The sequence below is a fragment of the Hylobates moloch genome, unplaced genomic scaffold, assembly GCF_009828535.3.
Source record: "Hylobates moloch isolate HMO894 unplaced genomic scaffold, HMol_V3 SCAFFOLD_19, whole genome shotgun sequence".
Classification (NCBI taxonomy): Eukaryota; Metazoa; Chordata; class Mammalia; order Primates; family Hylobatidae; genus Hylobates; species Hylobates moloch.
In genome coordinates this window covers 33,905,719-33,928,278 of record NW_026652294.1, presented here as the reverse complement: position 1 = coordinate 33,928,278, position 22,560 = coordinate 33,905,719, and the positions used below count along the sequence as shown (strand labels likewise).

The window sequence follows — 22,560 nt, the reverse complement described above, 5'->3', positions numbered from 1 at the left end:
TGCCCAGGCTGGAGTACAGTGGCGCAATCTCAGCTCATCGCAACCTCTGCCTTCTGGGTTCAAGCGATTCTCCCGCCTCAGCCTCCCAAGTAGCTGGGACTACAGGCATGCGCCACCACGCCCAGCTAATTTTGTATTTTTAGTAGAGACGGGGTTTCTCCATGTTGGTCAGGCTGGTCTCGAACTCCCGACCTCAGGTGATCCACCTGCCTTGGCCTCCCAAAGTGCTGGGATTACAGGCATGAGCCCCTGCGCCCAGCCAACTCATTATTTTTAAAACTGATAAAGCAAAAGAATGAAACTTTTTTTTTTTTTGCAGATGTAGTCTCACCCAGGTGGAGTGTAGTGGTATGATCTTGGCTCACTGCAACCTCCGCCTCCTGGGTTCAAGCGATTCTCCTGCCTCAGCCTCCCAAGTAGCTGGGACTACAGGCGTGTACCATCACACCCGGCTAAATTTGTATTTTTAATAGAGATGGGGGTTTCTCTGTGTTGGCCAGGCTGGTCTCGAACTCCTGACCTCAGGCGATCCACCCGCCTCAGCCTCCCAAAGTGCTGGGATTACAGGCATGAGCCACTGTGCTCGGCCAAGAATCAAACATTTATCCTGCTTTACCTGATGAACTGTACTTCAAAGTTACTAATAACTAATAAGGAGAAGTTTCCTTTCATAGAAGTACCTCAGCTAATAAATGAAGGGACAAATAGAATTGGAATATCATTATTTGCAACTCTAAATGAATTAATGGATCTAGGCAATGATCATCAATGACTGCTAACATCACGAAGACACAATCTAACATGTGCCTCCAAACGGTAGTATATACCACATACCACCTGCAAAGTATTCTTGCTCCCCCCTCCCCAAGCAAAAAAAACAAAAATCAACCCTGTATTGATCAAGCTCCTCCCCCTCCCCCTCCCCCTCCCCCCCCTCCTTCTTTTTTTCTGAGGCGGAGTCTCGCTCTGTCGCTGAGGCTGGAGTGCAGTGGCGCGATCTCGGCTCACAGCAACCTCTGCCTACCGGGTTCAAGTGATTCTCCTGCCTCAGCCTCCCGAGTAGCTGGGATTACAGGCGTCCGCCACTATGCCTGGCTAATTTTTTTCATGGGTTTTGCCATGTTGGTCAGGCTAGTCTCAAACTCCTAACCTCAGCTGATTCACCTGCCTCGGCCTCCCAAAGTGCTGGGATTATAGGCATGAGCCATCTGCCCACCTCCCCACTTTTTTCTTTTTAAGACAAAGTCTTGCTCTGTCACCCAGGCTGGAGTGCAGTCGTGCAATCATAGCTCACTGCAGACTCAAACTATTGGGCTCAAGCGATCTTCTCATCTCAGCCTCCCAAGTAGCTGGGACAAAAGGCACACACCACCACTCCTGGCTATTTTTTTTTTTTCTTTGAGGCGGAGTCTTGCTCTGTCGCCCAGGTTAGGGTGCAGTGGAGCGATCTCGGCTCACTGCAAGCTCCGCCTCCCGGGTCCACGCCATTCTCCTGCCTCAGCCTCTCCGAGTAGCTGGGACTACAGATGCCCGCCACCACGCCTGGCTAATTTTTTGTATTTTTAGTAGAGACGGGGTTTCACCGTTGTCTCGATCTCCTGACCTCGTGATCCGCCCACCTCGGCCTCCCAAAGTGCTGGGATTACAAGCGTGAGCCGCCACGCCCGGCCTGGCTATTTTTTTTTTTTTTCCGTAGAGACAGCGCTGCTGTACCTAAAAATATGCTTCTATCTGTACTTAAAGTTGAATTATCGACTTTAGACAGTTTCAGTTGCCTTAATTCTGTTCTATTCAGATATATTTTTAGAATTTTTTTTTTTTTTTTGAGATGGAGTCTCACTCTGTCGCCTAGGCTAGAGGGCAGTGGCTCGATCTCAGCTCACTGCAAGCTCTGCTTCATGGGTTCACGCCATTCTCCTGCCTCAGCCTCCTGAGTGCTGGGACTACAAGGCCCTGCCACCACGCCCGGCTAATTTTTTATATTTTTTTAGTAGAGACGGGGTTTCACCGTGTTAGCCAGGATGTTCTTGATCTCCTGACCTCGTGATCCGCCGGCCTTGGCCTCCTAAAGTACTGGGATTACAGGCATGAGCCACCGCACCCAGGCTAGATATATTTTTAGAATTTTTTTTTAAAAATTGAAATATACATACAGAAAAGCATATCTGTTATAAACGTTAAGGGCCGACTCACCTGCAACTCCTCTGGTTCCATTCTGCCTCACCTCTGATACTGGACTAAAGGTCCCACCAAAGGTTTAGTAGAAACGGGATTTCACCATGTTAGCCAAGATGGTCTCGATCTCCTGACCTCGTGATCCGCCCGTCTCGGCCTCCCAAAGTGCTGGGATTACAGGCGTGAGCCACCGTGCCCGGCCTATAAACGTTAAGTCTTAAGAATTTATTTACCAGGAACCCCAATTCCCTCTCATGCTCATTCGCCATTACCAACCCCTCTCTCAGTATCCCAATTTCTATCACCATGGGTTGTACCTGTTTGCAGTCTTCAGAATCTGACTTCTTTCATGTAAATTATTAAATAATAATAATAATTATTATTATTATTTTGAGATGGAGTCTCCCTCTTGTCGCCCAGGCTGGAGTGCAGTGGCGTGATCTCGGCTCACTGCAACCTCCGCCTCCTGGGTTCAAGCAATTCTCCTGCCTCAGCTTCCCGACTAGCTGGGATTACAGGAATGTGCCACCATGCCCAGCCAATTTTTGTATGTTTAGTAGAGACAGGGTTTCACTATGTTGGCCAGGCTAGTCTCAAAATCCTGACCTCAGGTGATCCACCTGCTTCTGCCTCCCAAAATGCTGGGATTACAGGTGTGAGCTGCTGCGCCCAGCCTTTTCATGTCAATCATGTGTGTGGGATTCATTCATATTGTTGTGAAGGCACGTTCATTCACTGGAACAGAATTACTGTGTAGTTTCCATCTTCTGAACACATTACAACTTATTTACCCTTTCTACTATTTAGAGACATTTCAGCTGCTTCTAGTTTAGGGCTATTATGAATAATGTTGCTGTGAACATTCTTGTACAATGGTTGTGATATGTGTGAATACACATTTCTGTTGGATGTAAACTTAGGAGTAGAATTGCTGGGTCACAGGGTATGAGCAAGCTCAGCTCTCGTAAATCTTCCTAAAGATATGTTCTCCTGAATGTTACCAGTTGACACCCAGCCGCGTTGAGGATCGGCAATTGCTCTGCATCCTTGCCAACACTGGATGGTCTATCCAGTATGCCATTATGTTTTTAATTTGCAGTTCTCTAATAACTAATGAGACTTAACATCCTTTTAGGTATCTTTTGACTCAAAAATAAATACATAAATAAAACAAAATGCCTGTGAATTGGGGAGTCTGCAATCTGCATTTTGGGGAACAGATGGCTTAAAATTAAATGTTTAAAAATAACCTTATTATTTGCCATACTTTGTAGAAATAACAACGGAGCAAGTAATAAATACCAGGTATCTTCTCAGAAGGTCAATGTGACTCAATATTTCTTTTTCTTTTTTTTGGGGGGACAGAGTCTTGCTCTGTCGCCCAGGCTGGAGTGCAGTGGCACGATTCTGGCTCACTGCACACTCCGTCTCCTGGGTTCGCACCATTCTCCTGCCTCAGCCTCTCAAGTAGCTGGGACTACAGGCACCCACCACCACGCCCAGCTATTTTTTTGTATTTTTAGTAGAGATGGGGTTTCACCGTGTTAGCCAGGATGGTCTCGATCTCCGGACCTTGTGATCCGCCCGCCTCGGCTTCCCTAACTGCTGGGATTACAGGCGTGAGCCGCTGCACCCGGCCTAAATGTGACTTAATATTAAATTAGTTTGCATTTTAGGCTGGGTGCAGTGGCTCATGCCTGTAATTCCAGCACTGTGGGAGGCCGAGGCAGGTGGATCACTTGAGCCCAGGACTTCAAGACCAACCTGGGCAACCTAGGGAGACCCTGTCTCTATAAAATAATACAAAAATTAGCCAGGCATGGTGGCACATGCCTGTAGGCGCAGCTATTAGGGAGGCTGACAGGGGAGGATCACATGAGCCTGGGAGGTCGAAGTTGCAGTGAGCCATGAGTGCGCCACTACACTCCAGCCCTGGCAACAGAGTGAGACCCAGTCTCAAAATAAAAAAAAAATTAAGCTTGGTGGAATTATTTATATCCGACCGCTCAAGGTCATCGCCAAGGTCTGAGTTATCACAAAAAAAACTTGCAACTTCTGGCATAAATGGGTTAACGGTCACAGGAGGGACTCTCCAGGCGGAGGGATTAGAGCTGTAGCTCAACATTACTGGAGCATCAAATACAGGGGCAGCGGGGAAGAAATGGTGGGAAATGACAATACAATACATTTTACTGAGCATTGCTACATACCAGGCACTAAGTGAAGTACACTTAATCCTCAGAACAACCCTATGTGGTAGATACTATGATCATTCCTCATTTTACAGATGAGGAAACTGAAGTTTAGCGAAGTTAAGTAGCCCGTTCTATGTAAAGCCAGACAGGGACCAGCTCACAAAAAGCCTTTTCCACATCTATGCAAGAAGGTTTTGGTGTTATCCACAGTACTTCAGTTAAACAAAACACCAATGTCAAGTATGTCACAAGGAAGTTTATGCAGAGTACAGATAACTGAAAGAGATCAATGCAGTTAAGTCCCGAGGAAGGGAGAGATGTCCAGGTTCTATGGGCTGAATGCTTACGGGAACTTTACGCAAGTAAGTTGGAATTGGGCTGGGTTGCAGTGGAGGACGTCAGAGGGAAGGATCAGAACGGGGTATAAGCAAAGGCTGTACAAAGTCAGCTCTGACTTTGGCACCATGGGAAGGCTGTGGAGACGGTACAGTCAGGACAACTGGGAGTGATTAGGATGGAAAGTCAGGACAGATCTGGGAGTCCCAAGGAGCCAAACGAGGAGCTGTACTTCCTCCCGCGGGTGGTAGGTGGCCACTCAGGAGTGGGTGAGCAGGATGCTGACCGCAGGATGAATCCAAGTCACTCGTAGATGAGAAGCTGCTAGGATGGTCCATAAGCAAGATGTGAGGGCCAACATGAGCAGGTTCTGGCCAGGCCAGGAACAGCATAGGGCCATGGCGGGCAGAGTGTCAGAGTGACATTAGGTGCTCAGGCTGTGAAATCAGACTCATCTGGGCCCTAACCTGACTTTTTGGAGCCTCCAGTAGACGGATAGTAATACCATCTACTTCACTCGATTACTGTCAGGTGGAAATAAAATGAGACTATAATGTATGTGAAGTATTCAAACAACAACAAATATTATATCCAGTGCTTCAAATCTACTAAATCTACTGGTTCCTGTGCACGATGTTGCTCTTTAATGCAAGTCCTACACCATTCCTTTAAACATTCAACAAACGTTGGGAACACCACCCACCTACCTACGAGTCAGACGCCGGCGACTCCTCCTCCATAAAGCAGTCCTTGACTAGCCCCAGCCTGAGCCATTTCCTTTTCTCAACTCCTGGCCACTCTTGCCCCTACCATTCACGGCAGGACTTACTCATATGCAAATCTGCTGCAAATCTGCATCAACAGCTCCACGTGTTTTTCTTTCTTATAAAACTGATCATTGTGAGTAACAGAAAACAATGTCTGATTTGTTTGTCGTCACAATGAAGACCACACTTAAGAAGAAAAGTAACTAAGAAGAGGGTCCTAAGCTTTGGTTTTGCTCAAGAGCTCAGCCCCTGGCCATCACATCAATTCTGTAGCATAATGCACAGCCTCGTACAGTACTGGTTTTCAAACTATTTCTTTCTTCTTTTTATTTTGAGAGCGAGTCTCACTCTCTCACCCAGGCTAGTGGGCAGTGGCGTGACCTCGGCTCACTGTAACCTCTGCCCACTGTAACCTCTGCCTTGCACGTTCAAGTGATTCTCCTGCCTCAGTCTCCCCAGTAGCTGGGATTACAGGTGTGCGCCACCACACCCAGCTAACTTTTGTATTTTTAGTAGAGATGGGGTTTCATCATGTTGGCCAGGCTGGTCTTAAACTCCTGACTTCAGGTGATCCACCACCTCGGTCTCCCAAAGTGCTGGGATTACAGGCGTCAGCCACCACGGCCGCCCAAACCATTTCTTAACAGCAGGATTTATTTCAACAAATAAATCAACACATAACATTGATAAAAGCAGATGAGCTCTTTAAAATGAGAGGGAGGCCTCAAGTACCAGCCTGATGTCTGCCCCATCCTGGGGCACCTACACAGCATCCCTCAGCTATGTGGACACGACTGAAAACCTAAGGAGAAGAGAGCTGGGCACTGTCAGGATACCCAGCTCCAACACGCACAAAGTTGCCTAATTAATTTGACACCTCTCCTCCATCTGCTCTCCAAAAAGCCCTCTAGTTCTTACTCCCTAGACAGCCACGTCCCAGGCTTAAAGGTAATGTCTTCAATGCAGGGGATCCTTTTCAAGCCCAGAGTTCCTGAGCAGTGCTCACACCAAGAGTGAACACCTCACTAGGGCTACCCTTTCCCCTTTTTCTCTTAACAAACGTCAGATTTCCTTAAAGCAAACCAAAACAAAGTTAAAATAATGCCTTGGGCAATTAGAGGAGAGCTGGAACAAAGAGGTAAGTGGCTTGTTAGAATTCTGCAGAGAACAGTCTGTAGAACATGCTTCCTTATATTCCTCATTAGTTGAAATTACGGAAAAAATTCTATCAACATTAGGACCTGTCTTTTTGTTGCTAAAATAAATCCAGACAACAGGAATGGGCTGAGTGTGGGCACTTGAATCACCAGTGAATTAGAATTTTTCAGCATTCAGCACCAACAGAAACGAGTCAGTAGGCCTGAGATAAGTGAAAACAGAAGTTGCCATAGTAACTTGCACATTTACCCTAAAATGGCGGGAGTGGGGGTGGGGAAATAGGTCAATGTTTCTGCTTAACTAGCTCTATTCCTTGTCTAAAGCAGCATCCTCCTCCTTCCTCACCCCTAACAGGAGCAAGAGGGGGAAAGTCAGATGGGCTTTTCAAAAGATGAGGGTGGGGAGAGGTCTAGGAAGAGGGAAGACAACGGCCAACTAAAAACCTCATGAGCACCCTGGGACGACTCCCTGGGGAAAGCAGTTGCTGATCAAGGGCAGCAGCGCTAAGAAACTGTTGCTGGGTTACTACAAATCAGGAATTGCCGTTTTTTCCTGTATGGCTGAAGTGCGTCTAATGGAACACTTGGGAGTGCATTATTAGGGGCCTGGGGCTGGGGTAGTGGTGGGGAGGGAGGAAGACTCTGGCAGGGGGTGAATCTGGGGCCCTCAGCATTCTCTGATGGTTGAGAACTATGAACGGGGCTGAAGGATGCCCCAAAACAGAGGAGAGGAGGAGAGGGAAGCTTAGGGGGTTCCTTTTCAAAATAAGCTGGTTTGGTTAACACAGAAGCAGTGCCCTTTTACTACATGGACCTGACAAGGCTACTCACGCAGGAGGGCCAGGAGGACTCGGTCTCGGAGCTGGTGTGGAGTGCCAGGGCGAGTTATCCGCTCTTCCACCTGCAGCGCCGACACATGTGGGAGGCGGGTGAAGCAGAAAGCACTTGAAAACAGGTGCAGTTCCACTTTGCTGCAGCTGTTAGTGTCTCCACGGGGATAACTCAGAGCATTACTAACGATTTTAACCATGTGGTGTGAGGGCCCTGGTATTCTAGAAAATGACAGGAAGAATAATCCTTCGGGGTGGTGAGGGGTGTCAAAAAAGGAGAGGCATCTTTTTAACCAGAGATTATTTCAAACACAAACCTCTAGATACCTTACTGCACTGTCCAGGAGTCTAAGCTTCATGGGAAGGGCCACTCAAATGGCACTGGGGAGTGTACTTGAACCCAGCAGCACTTCTAGCTGCAGAGTAGAAGGACAGGCTCAACCTCGAATTTCAGCTCTTGTTTTCAGAAACATGGTAGTATCTGCAAATTGTTCCCTTGTGCTACATGTCTCATCTACCCTACAAGAGCAGGAAAAGAGTCACACACACAGCAACATGTGAGATGACTTTACAGACCAAGAGGAGCCAAGAGCTTGGAAGAACAGCACCCAGAACAAGCCCGCTGTAGGGGCTGAGGAGAGACGCCAAGCAGCATGTGTCAGGTCCCCGCACATACTAAGAAAGGAAGAGCACGTGCTGGGCAGTGTGTGCAGACACTTCAGCTGGGAATCTCTAGGCAACAAGAAGCCAACCACACCTGGGAGGGAACTGTGAGAAGCAAGAGATGCTATTCTGTCACTGCCTCTCAGCACTGCCCGGAAAATCATTCAGTCTGGCCAGCTCAGAGGTGGTTTTCCTTTACCTATAGCAGCACTGAGGACAAAGAGACAACTGTGAACAAATCTTGGAGACAGGATCTCACTCTGTTGCCCCAGGCTGAAATGCAGAAAGTGCAGTGACACGATCAGGGCTCACTGCAGCCTCTGCCTGCCAAGCTCAAGTGATCCTCCCACCTCAGCCTCCCCAGCAGCTAGGACTATAGGCACGCGCCATCAAAATACAAACATTTTTGTATTTTTTGTAGAGACGGGGTTTCACCATGTTGCCTAGGCTGGCTTCGAACTCCTGAGTTCAAGTGATCTGCCCGCCTCAGCCTCCCAAAGGGTTGAGATCACAGGTGTGAGCCACCAGGCCTGGCCACAAATCATTTCTTTAAACTTTTTATTCCAGAAAATGTTCTAGCATACACAAAATAGAAAGAGATAATGATCTATCACACAGCTTCAAAAATGGTTAATATTCTAGTGCTAATCTGAAAGCCAAGATAGAACCCTTCATTAGAATGATCCCCAAGTGTTACACATCAAAAGCCTGCAATCCAAAAAGTCAACTTCTACGTTCTCCAGGAGCCCCAGGAGGCAGCTATCTAGGAAAGCGGCAGTGGTAAGGAAAAGAAAGAGACCTCACTTTCAATTCTTGAGGAATGTCCACCAGCGTAATTATACCTGCAAAATGTTTCTACAGGTTATGTTACCTGAATTTATGTTTTTTAAAAAAAATTTTATTTATTTAATTTTTAAGATTTTTGAGACAGAGTCTTGCTCTGTGGCCCAGGCTGGAGTGCAGTGGCATGATCTCAGCTCACTGCAACCTCTGTCTCCTGGGTTCAAGCAATTCTCGTGCCTCAGCCTCCCTAGTAGCTGGGATTACAGGTGTGCCACCACGCCCAGCTAATTTTTGTATTTTTAGCAGAGATGCAGTTTCACCATGCTGGCCAGGCAGGTCTCAAACTCCAGGCGTCAAGTTATCCACCCAGCTCAGCCTCCCAAAGTGCTGGGATTACAGGCATAAGCCACTATGCCCAGCCAAATTTTTAATTCCTAAAAGATACATTTCTGTCTGCTGAGCAAAAATCACTGTGTTGTACAGACTCACAGAGGAAGGCTCCACGGTCTCCAGGACCAGCCTTCTAGGACTGCGTCTTGGTTACAACCCCTTTCCATTTTGACATAAGCATTTGCGACAAACTTCAGTTAAACAGGACACTACCAATTCAGTTCACTTATGACGGACCAAAACCCACCACGTGCTGGCAGGTGGTGAAGCTGAGCAAGGTCTGTACTTACTGGTACTGTGACATCATCATAAAAACTCCAAGCTAAGGCCCATCTCATTGTCCGACCTTGACAGAATTCAGTGTAGGTGACTTTAGGAACCTGAAACCAACAAAGACAGCAGCTCATCAAACTGAAATCATTCTACCAATATGTTTCCGGCTGCTGCGTCATGCTATATTATGTTGATCCTTCTTTTTATCAGTTAACAAACAATATTATCAAAGAACAGTTATAGATAGCTGCCTAATAATGAATGAATAAATCATCTCTCAACAGCTATATTTTTTCCTCTCATAAAACATAAGAGAATTTATAGATATGACTTGAAGGTTCAAATATATGAAACACTGAAAACACAGCTCTTTAGAGAATTATTTGTCATATGACTCAAGTGAGTTTTTTCATTTTTTGTTTTTTTGAGACAGAGTCTTGCTCTGTCACCCAGGCTGGCATACAGTGTGCGGTCTTGGCTCACTGCAACCTCCGCCTCCCAGATTCAAGCAATTCTCCTGCCTCAGCCTCCCGAGTGGCTGGGATTACAGGTGCCCGCCACCATGCCCAGCTAATTTTTGTATTTTTAGTAGAGACGGGGTTTCACCATCTTGGCCAGGCTGGTCTCGAACTCCTGACCTCAGACGATCCACCCACCTCAGCCTCCCAAAGTGCTGAGATTACAGGCGTGAGCCACCACACCCAGCCTCAAGTGATTTTTTGTTTTCTTTTTTAGAAAGAAAGTCAACCAAAGTCTGGCTAGACTAACAGGTAGGTAATCTGTTTTATCAATCAGGTTTTAGGAAAGGTAAAGGAACTAGTTTGTAGCTCTCACAATTTACCCAAGAAATGGTATTGTGAGGAAAAGAGGAGGAACATCAGAGAGAAACCAGATACCAGAAACTCTGCTCCTCCCACTGCCTTGCATCTGACCCTTTTGCTGAGAAGTCCTCTGACTCACACCAAACCCCAGAAACTGGGAGGAAAGTGGAAGTGGCAGGGGGAGTATTCATTTTATTTAAAAGAAAATTTTTTTGGGAGACAGGGTCTCGCTTTGTCGTCCAGACTGTAGTGCAGTGGCGTGATCTTAGCTTGCTGCAACTTTGACTTTCCGGGCTCAGTGGATCCTCCCACCTCAGCCTCCTGGGTAGTGGGGACTACAGGCACGCGCCACCACACTTGGCTAACTTTTTGTATTTTTTTGTAGAGATGAGATTTCGCTGTGTTGCCCAGGCTGGTCTTGAATTCCTGGGCTCAAGCCATCTGCCCTCCTCAGCCTCCTAAAGTGCTGTGATTATAGACATGAGCCACTTTGCCCGGCCTGGGAGTACTTATTTGCGACCTGCCTTCTGAAACAGGAGCACAGGGCTCTGCTCTTGTGGAATGTCATCCTAGTGGGAAGCATATGGGACCGAGACTGTGTTCCGGTGCTGTTCCCCCAGAGCTAACTGCATGGCCTACAACAAGCCCTTAAACCTATGTAGCTTGAGTTTCTGGATCTATAAAGGAGTTGAACTTGTCTTGGAGGCATGGTAAAAAATAAAAATTAAAAAAAATTAAAAATAAAAAGGAGTTTGATGTGAGGTCAGTGGTAGATACCAGGTTTTTTGATTTCTGGTTTCTCTCTGACATTCTACTCATCCTGTTTTTCTCCACCTTTCTCTATCATTGTCAAAAAAGGCCTTGTTTTAATAATCTATAAAAAATATATTTGAGCCCTAAAAATATAGAACTTAGAAAACAAAACAAAAAACATATTTAGAGTTTTAGAGTACTAAAAAATTCTATACTCAAAACTACCATCAGAGTAGATATAGGTCAGGTGCGTGGGTCACGCCTGTAATCCCAGCACTTTGGGAGGCCAAGGTGGGAGGATCGCTTGAGGCCAGTAGTTTGAGACCAGCTTGGGCAACACAGCGAGACCCTATCTTTATAAAACATAAGGATTACTTGAGTACAGGAGTTTGACCTAGTCTGGGCAACACAGAGACACCTTGTTTCTACTAAAAATTTAAAAATTAGCTGGGCATGGTGGTGTGTGCCAACAATCCCAGCTACTTGGGAGGCTGAAGTGGGAGAATTGCTTAAGCCTAGAAGTTTGAGGATGCAGCAAACTATGATCGTGTAACCACACTACAGTCTGGTTGACAGAGCAAGACACCATCTTTTTTTTTTTTTTGAGACAGAGTCTCGCTGTGTCACCAGACTGGAGTACAGTGGCACAATCTCAGTTCACTGCAACCTCTGCCTCCCAGGTTCAAGAGATTCTCCTGCCTCAGCCTCCTGAGTAGCTGGGACTACAGGTGAGGGCCACCACGCCCGGCTAATTTTTGTATTTTTAGTAGAGATGGGGTTTCACCATGTTGCCCAGGATGGTCTCAATCTCTTGATCTGATGATCCGCCCCGCATCAGCCTGCCAAAGTGCTGGGATCACAGGCGAGAGCCAGTGTGTCCAGCCTGAACCCATTTCTAAAAAAAAAAAAAAAAAGTAGATATATGAAAAATAACCTCAAGATGGACTAAAGACTTGAATATAAGACCTGAAAGTATAAAAAATATTAGAAGACTTGGTTCCAAAGGAAAAGAAATCATTAGGTGGGGTGCAATGGTGCACACCTGTAATCCCAGCACTTTGGGAGGCTGAGGTGAGAGGACTACTTGAGCCCAGGAGTTTGAGACCAGCCTGGGCAACACGGCAAGACCCCATCACTAGTAAAGAAAAAAAAAATTAGCTAGGCATGGTGCCATGTGCCTATAGTCCCAGCTACTCAGGAGGCTGAGGTAGGAGGATGGGCTGAGCCCAGGAGTCCAAGGTTATAGTGAGTCATGATCCCACCACTGTACTCCAGCCTGGGAACAGAGCTAGACTTGGTCTCAAAAAAAAAAAAAAAAAAAAAGAAAAAGAAAGAAAGAAAGAAAAGATATCTGGACTTGAATAAACTTAAGTATCCATCAACGAAGGCTTGGATAAAAAATGTAGTATACATACATAATGGAATACTATTCAGCCATAAAAAAGAATGAAATTGTGTCTTCAACAACATGGACAGAACTGGAGGCCATTATCTTAAGTGAAACAACTGAGACATAGAAAGACAAATACCACATGTTCTTACTTCTAAGTAGGAGTTAAATCATGTCTACACATGGAAGCAAAATATGCAACGATGGGCAAAGGGAGACTTGTGGTTGGGGAGTGGGAGACCGGGTGATGGGAGGTTGCTTGGTGGGTAGGACACGCACAAGGACATGAATTGTTCCAGTGACAGTTACACTGAAGGCCCTGACTTCACCACCATGCAATATATCAATGTACCAAAACTGTACTTGTGCCCCATGGATACAAAGAAAAGTAGCTACATGAGAACAGTAATGACGAAGCCTCACCCCTTGTATGCGAAGCTCTTCCTTCAGAGGTGCCAGGCTGCATTTCTTTCCCAGCATACAGCTATACCATCTAGGAAAAAAAAAAAAAAATCAGACAAGTAAATACTGTTTATGTGGTTAAAATTTTAAACTAAGCATTATTCAAGTGAATAAGATGAGAACAGTAACAAACAAACATTGAGTAAGGTCACAAGTGAAAAATAACAAGAATTACATACAATGTATTTCGACAAAGACCAAATCTAATGATGGAAAACAAGCCCAAGGCAACTTAAAATAAATAAATAAATAAATGTACTTAGCCTCTCCAATGCTTCAGGGCTATATATTAAATATTTGGAAAAAGAGTAAAGAAGTCTCATCTGTCATGCTTACGACGAAGGCCGTTTAGCTCTAGGACAGAAATTAGAAAATAAAGAACAACAAAAACATCATACTAAGAGAACTTAAAATTAGATCCAGCATGAACCTGTATTGTGAGATGTCCTCATCTGTAAGTAATTTAAGGATAGATAATGCATTTGAGTTTCAACAGATCACGAAATCAATTTGCTCTTGAGTAAAAACAAATCCAGAAGAAGGAATGTGGAGAAGTTGGACTGAACTGATTAAAAGGTAAAGGGATAGAATGTATTGCTTCTGATTATTCTAAAAAGTGTGTAAAGGGCCTCTGCTTTAGCCCATGAAAGATTAGTTACTATGGGAATTGCCCTTCCACCATCAACAACCAGGAAACTGGACAAAACATATAAAATAGCTGTTTTTCAGACACTGGACAACTGGCAGTGCAGACCTATGGTCTCAGAAACAAAGTGAGCCTGCATTTGCTAGAGCTTTCCTAGAAGGAAATTCCCAGACTGCAGTACAGGGAAAAGAAATTCAAACACAGTCCAACGTCTTGCTGAGTTGATGAGACACAGATCAAAGTTCAGAGATGCTGACGGAGTTACGATTTGTAAAGCAAATTAACAAGAGCAAATGAAACCCAAGTAAGAAGAAGAAAGGAAAAAAAATAAAATTAGAGCAGCAACTGAGGAAAGAGAAAACAGGAAAACAATGGAGAAGAATAATGAAACCAAGAGCTGGTTCTATGAAAACAAATTTTCTTGAAGTCAAGAAAAAAAGAAGACATGAACTCTCAGTATCAGAACTGAAAGAGGGGACGTCCCGCAGGTCCTACGGGTATTAAGAGGGGACGTCCCGCAGGTCCCACAGGTATTAAGAGAGGACATCCCACAGGTCCCACGGGTACTAAGAGGGGACGTCCTGCAGGTCCTACGGGTACTAAGAGGGGACGTCCCGCAGGTCCCACAGGTACTAAGGGGGGACGTCCCGCAGGTCCCACGGGTATTAAGAGGGGACGTCCCGCAGGTCCCACGGGTACTAAGGGGGGACGTCCCGCAGGTCCCACGGGTACTAAGAGGAGACGTCCCGCAGGTCCCACGGGTACTAAGAGGGGACGTCCCACAGGTCCCACGGGTATTAAGAGGGGACGTCCCGCAGGTCCCACGGGTACTAAGAGGGGACGTCCCGCAGGTCCCACGGGTACTAAGAGGGGACGTCCCGCAGGTCCCACGGGTACTAAGAGGGGACGTCCCGCAGGTCCCACGGGTACTAAGAGGGGACGTCCCGCAGGTCCCACGGGTATTAAGAGGGGACGTCCCGCAGGTCCCATGGGTATTAAGAGGGGACGTCCTGCAGGTCCTACGGATATTAAGAGGCGACGTCCCGCAGGTCCTACGGGTATTAAGAGGCGACGTCCCGCAGGTCCTACAGGTATTAAAGGGTGTAAAGAGGGTATAGAACAACTTTTTGCCAATAAATTTCACAACTTAGATGAAACAAATACCTTCAAAAACACAAACTACCCAAGATTACTCAGGAAGAAATAGATAACTTGAATAGTTTTTTTTTTTTTTTTTTTGAGATACAGTCTTGCTCTGTTGCCCAGGCTGGAGTGCAGTGGTACCATCTGGGCTCACCGCCACCTCTGCCTTCCGGGTTGAGGCAATTCTCCTTCCTCAGCCTCCCAAGTAGCTGGGATTATATGTGTGTGCCACCACGCCCAACTAATTTTTTTGTTTTTGAGATGGAGTCTCACTCTGTCGCCCAGGCTGGAGTGCAGTGGCACAATCTCCACTCACTGCAACCTTCACTTGCCGGGCTCCACGCGATTTTCCCGCCTCAGCCTCCTGAGTAGTTGGGATTACAAGCGTGTGCCACCACACCCGGCTAATTTTCTTTTGTATTTTTAGTAGAGACAAGGTTTCACCATGTTGGCCAGGCTGGTCTCAAACTCCTGACCTCAGGTGATCCACCCGCCTCAGCCTCTCTAAGTGCTGGAATTACAAGCATGAGCCACCGTGCCCGACAGAGAAATACATAACTTGAATAGTTCTTTATCGATTAAAGAAACTGAATTTGTATTAAAAACTTTACAGACCCAAGTCACTTCACTAGTGAATTCTACTAAACATTTAAGGAAGAAACAATATTAATTATATGCAAACTCTTCCAAAAAATTTTAAAAGAGGGAACACTTCCCAACTCATCTTACAAGGCCAGTATTACATCGACAAATCATATCATCTTTTTTTTTTTCCCTGAGACAGAGTCTGTGTTGCCCAGGCTGGAGTGCAGTGGTGCGATCTCGGCTCGCTGCAAGCTCCACCTCCTGGGTTCACGCCATTATCCTGCCTCAGTCTCCCGAGTAGCTGGGACTACAGGCACCCGCCACCACACCCAGGTATTTTTTTTATTTTTATTTTTAGTAGAGACGGGGTTTCACCGTGTTAGCCAGGATGGTCTGAATCTCCTGACCTTGTGATCCGTCCACCTCGGCCTCCCAAAGTGCTGGGATTATAGGTGTGAGCCACCGCGCCCAGCCTTATTTCTTATAATGATAAGAAAACTATAGACCAAGTATCCTTCATGAACATAAGATATAAAAATCCTTAACCAGGGAGGGTGGGCTGGGAAAAGGGAAGATGTTGGTGGGAGGGCACAAAGTTTCAGTCAGACAGCAGGAATAAGTTTTAGTTTTTGGCACAGCATGGTGACTATAGTTAACAATGACATATTACATATTTCAAAATTGCTAAAAGATTAGACTTAAAATGTTCTCACCACACAAAAAATTGGGTGAGGAATAAGTTAGTTTGATTGAATCATTTAACAATAAACACATACAGCCATGAGTCACATAAGGACATCTCAGTCAGTAACAGACGGCACTTACAACACGGGGTCCCATAAGATTAAAATGGAGTTGAGGCCAGGCATGGTGGCTCACACTCTGGGAGGCTAAGGCAGCAGATCACTTGAGGCCAAGAGTTCGAGACTAGCCTGGCCAACATGGTGAAACCCTGTCTCTGCTAAAAATACAAAAATTAGCCAGATGTGGTGGTGGGCACCTGTAATCCCAGCTACTCAGGAGGCTGAGGCAGGAAAATAGCTTGAACCCCAGAGGTGGAGGTTGCAGTGAGCGGAAATCACGCCACTGCACTCCAGCCTGGGCTACAGAGCGAGACTCTGCCTCAAAATAAAATAAAGTAAAATAAAATAAAATAAAATGAAGTTGAAAAATTCCTATTGCCTAGTGATGTCGTAGCTGTTGCAACATCATAGCACAATTTTTAAAAATAAAGTGTAGCTTAAGTGTACAGTGTTTATAAAGTCTACAATACTATACCGTGATGTTCTAGGCCTTCATATTCGCTCGCCACTCTCTCACTGACTCACCCACAGCAGGTTCTAGTCCTGCAAGCTCCACTCATGGTAAGTGCCCTACGCAGGTGGGCCATTTTTTTTTTTTTTTTTTTTTTGATGGATTTTCGCTCTGTCGCCCAGGCTGGAGTGCAGTGGCATGATCTTGGCTCACTGCAAACTCTGCCTCCCGGGTTCAAGCAATTCTCCTGCCTCAGCCTCCCGAGTAGATGGGACTACAGGCATCCCCCCACCACTCCCAGCTAATTTTTGTATTTTTAGTAGAGACGGGGTTTCACCATGTTGGCCAGGTGAACTCCTGACCTCAGGTGTTCCACCAACTTAGGCCTCTCAAAGTCCTTGAATTAGAGGTGCATGCCACCACGCTAGGCTACTTTTTTGTATTTTTAGTAGAGACAGGGTTTCACCATGTTAGCCACAATAGTTTCCATCTCCTAACCTTGTGATCCACCCACCTTGGCCTCCCAAAGTGCTGGGATTACAGGTGTGAGCTGCCGTGCTCGGCCCATTTTTATCTTTAACTTTTACTGTCCCTTTTCTATGTTTGATATGTTTACATACACAAAACTTACCATTGTGCTAAAACTGCCCATGGTATTCAATACAGTAAACATGCTATACAGGTTTGTAGCCTAGGAAACACAGGCTATTATTACATTATAGGCCTAGGTGTGTAGTAGGCTATACCATCTATGACATTCACACAATAACAAAAAAAATCACCTAATGATGCATTTCTCAGATTTCCCCCATCATTAAACAACATATGACTGTATACTAAAACATCACCTTGTACCTCAAAAACACATACAACTATTATTTGTCAACTAAAAATAAAATGCATATAAAGGCCAGGGATTTATATGCGTGGTGGCTCACGCCTGTAATCCCAGCACTTTGGGAGGCCGAGGTGGGTGGATCACTTGAGGTCAGGAGTTTGAGGTCAGCCTAGCCAATATGGCAAAACCCTGCCTCTACTGAAAACACAAAAATTAGACAGGTGTGGTGGCACACGCCTGTAATCCTAGCTACTCAAGAGGCTGAGACAGGAGAATTGCTTGAACCCGAGAGGCAGAGGTCACAGTGAGCTGAGATGGTGCCACTCCACTCCAGCCTGAGCAACAGAGTAAGACTCTATCTTAAAAAAAAAAATTTAATGAAAAAAAAGGTATATAAAAAAGGTTTTAAAATCCTTAATAAAATACTAGTAAATTTAATCCAGAAATATATAAAAAGAATAATACATTATAACCAAGGGGCGTTTACTATGAGAAGGCAAGGCTGGTTCAATATTCAAAAATCAATATCTATAAGTCACTGTATTAATGGACTAAAAAGGAAAAACCACATTATCACCTCAATAGACATAGAAAAAGCATTTGGAAAAAGTCGGCACTTTTTCATGACAAAACTCATCATTCATGATAAAAACTCTAAACAGACTAGAAATAGAAGAAAACTTCCTCAACCTAATAAAGTGAATCTAAGAAACAAACAAACCAAACCCCCAAACCAAAAAACTCTGCTACAGCCAACATCGTAATGGTCAAAGTATGATAAAACTGCCCTAAGATTGGGAATGATGCAAGATGGCCACTCTTCACCACTTCCATTCAAAATTGTGCTGGAGATCCTAGTCAGTACAGTAAGGCAAGAAAAAGACATAAAATGCATACAAACTGAAATGAAAGAAGTAAACCTGCCTTTACCTCTGTCTTTACATCACAGAAGACATGGGCTTCTATGCAGAAAATTCCATGAAATCTAGGAAAAACCTATTAGAACTAATAAGTGAGTTCAGCAAGGCCACAGAATAAAAGGTCAACATAAAATCAATTGTTGGGGCCGGGTGCGGTGGCTCATGCCTGTAATCTCAGCACTTTGGGAGGCCGAGGCAGGTGGATCACAAGGTCAAGAGATCAAGACCATCCTGGCCAACATGGTGAAACCCCGTCTCTACTAAAAATACAAAAATTAGCTGGGTGTGGTGATGCGCGCCTGTAGTCCCAGCTACTTGGGAGGCTGACGCATGAGAATCACTGGAACCTGGGAGGCAGAGGTTGCAGTGAGCCGAGATCTCGCCACTGCACTCCAGCCTGGTGACAGAGCGAGACTCCATCTCAAAAAAAAAAAAAGTAAAATACTAATAAAATAAATCAACTGCATTTTCTTACAGTAGCAATACATAACTAGAAATTAAAATTTTAAAATGCCGTTTATGGTAGCATGAAAATACATAAAATACTTAGGAATAAAGTTCGTATAATGTGTGTAAAGCTGAAAGATATTGAAAACCTAAATAAATGAACAGCTAAACCAGGTTGGAATGGAAGACTCATTATTGTTAAGGTATCAATTCTTTCCAACTTGACCTATAAATTCAACACAATCCCAACCACAAATTTTCATGAAAATTGATAAACTGATGCTAAAATTTATATGGAAATGCAAAAGATTTCAAGTAGCTAAAATAAATTTTTTTCCATAAAGACAGGGTATGACTATGTTGCACAAGCTGGTCTCAAACTCCTGGATGCAAGCAATCCTCCTGCCTCAGCCTCCCAACGTGCTGGGATTACAGGCGTGAGCCACCATGTCTGGCTTAAAACGATTTTGAAAAAAAAAAAAAAAAACAGAGGATTTACACTGCCAGATTTCAAGACTCCTACAAAGCTATGATAATTCAGAACATATGGTACTGGCATAAGATAGACACAGATTAACAGAATGGAATAGAGTCCAGAAATAACTCACTTACATGGTCAGTTGATTTTAAACAAAGTCCACTAAAGGTTTGGTCTTTTTAAGAGAGATTTATAAAAATGGAAAGGCAACTATAGACTGGGAGGAAATACTTGCAAAACACATTTGACAATGGACTGTATTCAGAATCTAGAAAGAACTACCAGTCAGTAAGATTAATAAACCAATAAAAAGGAGATACAGGAATGGCCAATAGGCACATGCGGATGCACCCTATCACCAGCCACCAGAGAAATGCAAATTCCAATCATAATGAGATACCACTACCTACCCGTTAGAACAGATACATTTTAAAAAGGTGACAACAGTACCAAATGGTGTCAACGGAAACTCTCAGATATTGCTGGTGGGAATGTAAAATACTGTATAGTCAACTTTGAAAAGCAGCTTCTTATAAAGTTAAACATAAACACTTACAACAGGACCAGGAGTCCTACTCTCAGGTATTTACTTAAGATGGAGGAAAATTTAATTACACACAAAAAATTAAAAGCCAATGTTCAGTTTTATTCCTACTAGCCAAAACCTGGAAATGACCCAAATGTCCTTCAACTGGCAAATGGATGAACAAACTGTGGTATACTCAGCCTATTTAGCAACAAAAGGGACAGGCCACTGACACAAAAAAAGCATGGATATGCAGCTACATGAAAGAAAGCAGACAATCAAAACCTACATTTTCTATGACTCCATTTGTACGAAAAGTCTAGAACACACAAAACGGTTGTGACAGAAAGTACATCAGGGCTACAGGAAGCTGGGAGCAGAGTGCAGACAGACTGCAGAGGGGAACAGGAAACTTTTTAGGGTGATGGAAATGTTCCACATTTGTCTAAACTCATCCAACTGCACACTTGAATGGGAGTTACTCAAGTTTACCTCAGTACGACTGACTGAAATATATAAATTTATAAATGTGATTATCTTATACCTTCAAATACACATAAAATAAGGTTAACCATATTGTAATGTTTTACATGTTTCCTTCTTGTTTTGTAACAGTTTAGCCAAACTAACAATACATATTCTGTCTCTTGCTTTTCTCACTAAGCATTATAATCACCTGTGTCATTCAAAATTCACCTAATCGCATTAAAAGGGAAATTTCAGATTAAGGGATATACATTCAATATTTAATTGTTTATATACAAAATGCCTACTACAAAGATGAATTTTCAAGTGGCTAAAATTCTAAGAGAATTTAAGAGCCTCTAAAATCACAAATTAGGTTAAAACTGTATGAAACTGACATTTTTATACGTCAAAAATTGTTTTATAGGTCAAAAACTGTTGAAGACTGGCAATCTGGTATTTCAACTTCATACATTAAATAACATAAATGAAAAATCTAATTATTTTAGAAGTATGAAAAATACTATTACATTACTTTAGAAATAGTGGGCATCAACAAATATTTTGTCTTCACTGAGAATTCAACAAGAGGTGACTGCACCTATTTTTGTTTAGGCGATCCTTTTTCCCTTGGAAAATAAAGAAATAATTGTTATAGTTAAACTACTTTAAACAAACCAATTTAAAGGATAATAAATTTCATTTGGTGGTTTAAAAATGTTTAGAAGAAAAATAATATGTTCCCTTTAAGTAAGTATCATCAGGCACAGTGGCTCACGCCTGTAATCCCAGCACTTTGGGAGGGCGAGGTGGGAGGATCACTTGGGGTCAGGAGTTCGAGACCAGCCTGGCCAACATGGGAAACCCTGTCTCTATTAAAAAATACAAAAAAATTTAGCTGGTGTGGTGGTGCGCACCTGTAGTCCCAGCTACTCAGGAGGCTGAAGCAGGAGAATCGCTTGAACCCAGGAGGCAGGGGTTGCAGTGAGCTGAGATGGTGGCACTGCACTCCAGCCTGGGTGACAGAGGTAGACTCTGTTTCAAAAAAAAAAAAAAGTATATAAATGGAGGAATCATTAACCAGGAATTTAAAGCCTTGGCTATATTACGAACAACATGAAGGAAGAGAAATCAGGAGCAATTAGTGCTGACACGGTATAAAACAGGTTAATTAACACTTTCCTTTAAAACTAGCATTCCTCAACAGATTAGATAGATCAGAGCTATCAGAAGCCAAGAAGTGGCCTAGAACAACAAAAAAAGATACTGACTGGGCTTGGTGGCTCACATCTGTAACCCCAGCACTTTGGGAGGCCGAGGCAGGTGGATCACTTGAGCCCAGTTCGAGACCATCCTGGGCAACACGGCAAGACCCCATTTCTTACAAAAAATAGCTGGGCATGGTGGTGCATGCCTGTGGTCGCAGCTACTATAGGGGGGCTGAGGTGATAGGATCGCTTGAGCCTGGGAGGTCAGGGCTGCAGTGAGCAGTGATTGCACCACTGTACCCCAGCCTGGATGACAGAGCAAGCCCTTGTCTCAAAAAAAAAAGAGATACTGTAAGGTTCTTCAGGAGATGAAGGATAAGAAATATTTAAAAGACAAGAAAGGCTAGTAATAGGTAAACATACCACTGGTACTTAATAGACACTCAGGAGGGAGTTCATATTTCTTTTAACCTTTGCACTAAACTGAATATCACACTGCGAATCATTTCAGATTGAATGTCACATATACACTGTTTTCAGCAACAGTTGTATTTGTTATGGAAAAAGCAGAAGTCATTGGATGTGTTAAAAATCCTATTTTAGCTGCACATTTTAAATATGCCTACCCACTAGATCCTAGCTACTCTCAACAGGCATCTTGTGACAACTAATCAAAATGCAAGTGGAAAAAAAAATGAAGAAAAGGAAGATCTAGTCACCCAAGAGACTTTGAATCTATTAAACTATTTTAATGATGAAAGTAGCACTCTACTTATTACAACATTTAGGAATTCCTCTGAGATGGTAGGTTTCAAGAAAAATTATTTTGAAATAATTTCAAACTTTCAGAAGAGTTGCAAGATTCGTGCAAATGACTCCAGTATACCCTTCACCCAGATTCACCAATTACATCTTCCTTCATTCTGTGTGTGTTTTTTCCTAAGCTGTTTGAGAATCAGCTACAGACATCATCATGTCTCATTAAGTGTAATATTTTGGCATGTCCATTTTAAAAGCGCGTATTGTTTTTTGTTTTTGTTTTTTAAGACATTTTT

General features: G+C 43.9%; 1 protein-coding gene across 3 annotated transcripts in view; it reads right to left on the bottom strand.

Annotated features, from left to right (window-relative positions):
- The window catches only part of METTL16 (methyltransferase 16, RNA N6-adenosine), an 89,471-nt gene that overhangs the window by 8,744 nt on the left and 58,167 nt on the right, over nt 1-22,560 (bottom strand). For all 3 annotated transcript variants that reach the window (XM_058431096.1, XM_058431097.1, XM_032138065.2), the window contains 2 exons: nt 12,957-13,026; nt 9,587-9,676 (listed from right to left, as the gene is read on the bottom strand). In XM_058431096.1, the coding sequence (XP_058287079.1) occupies nt 9,587-9,676; nt 12,957-13,026 (160 nt within the window). The remainder of the gene's footprint in view (nt 1-9,586; nt 9,677-12,956; nt 13,027-22,560) is intronic.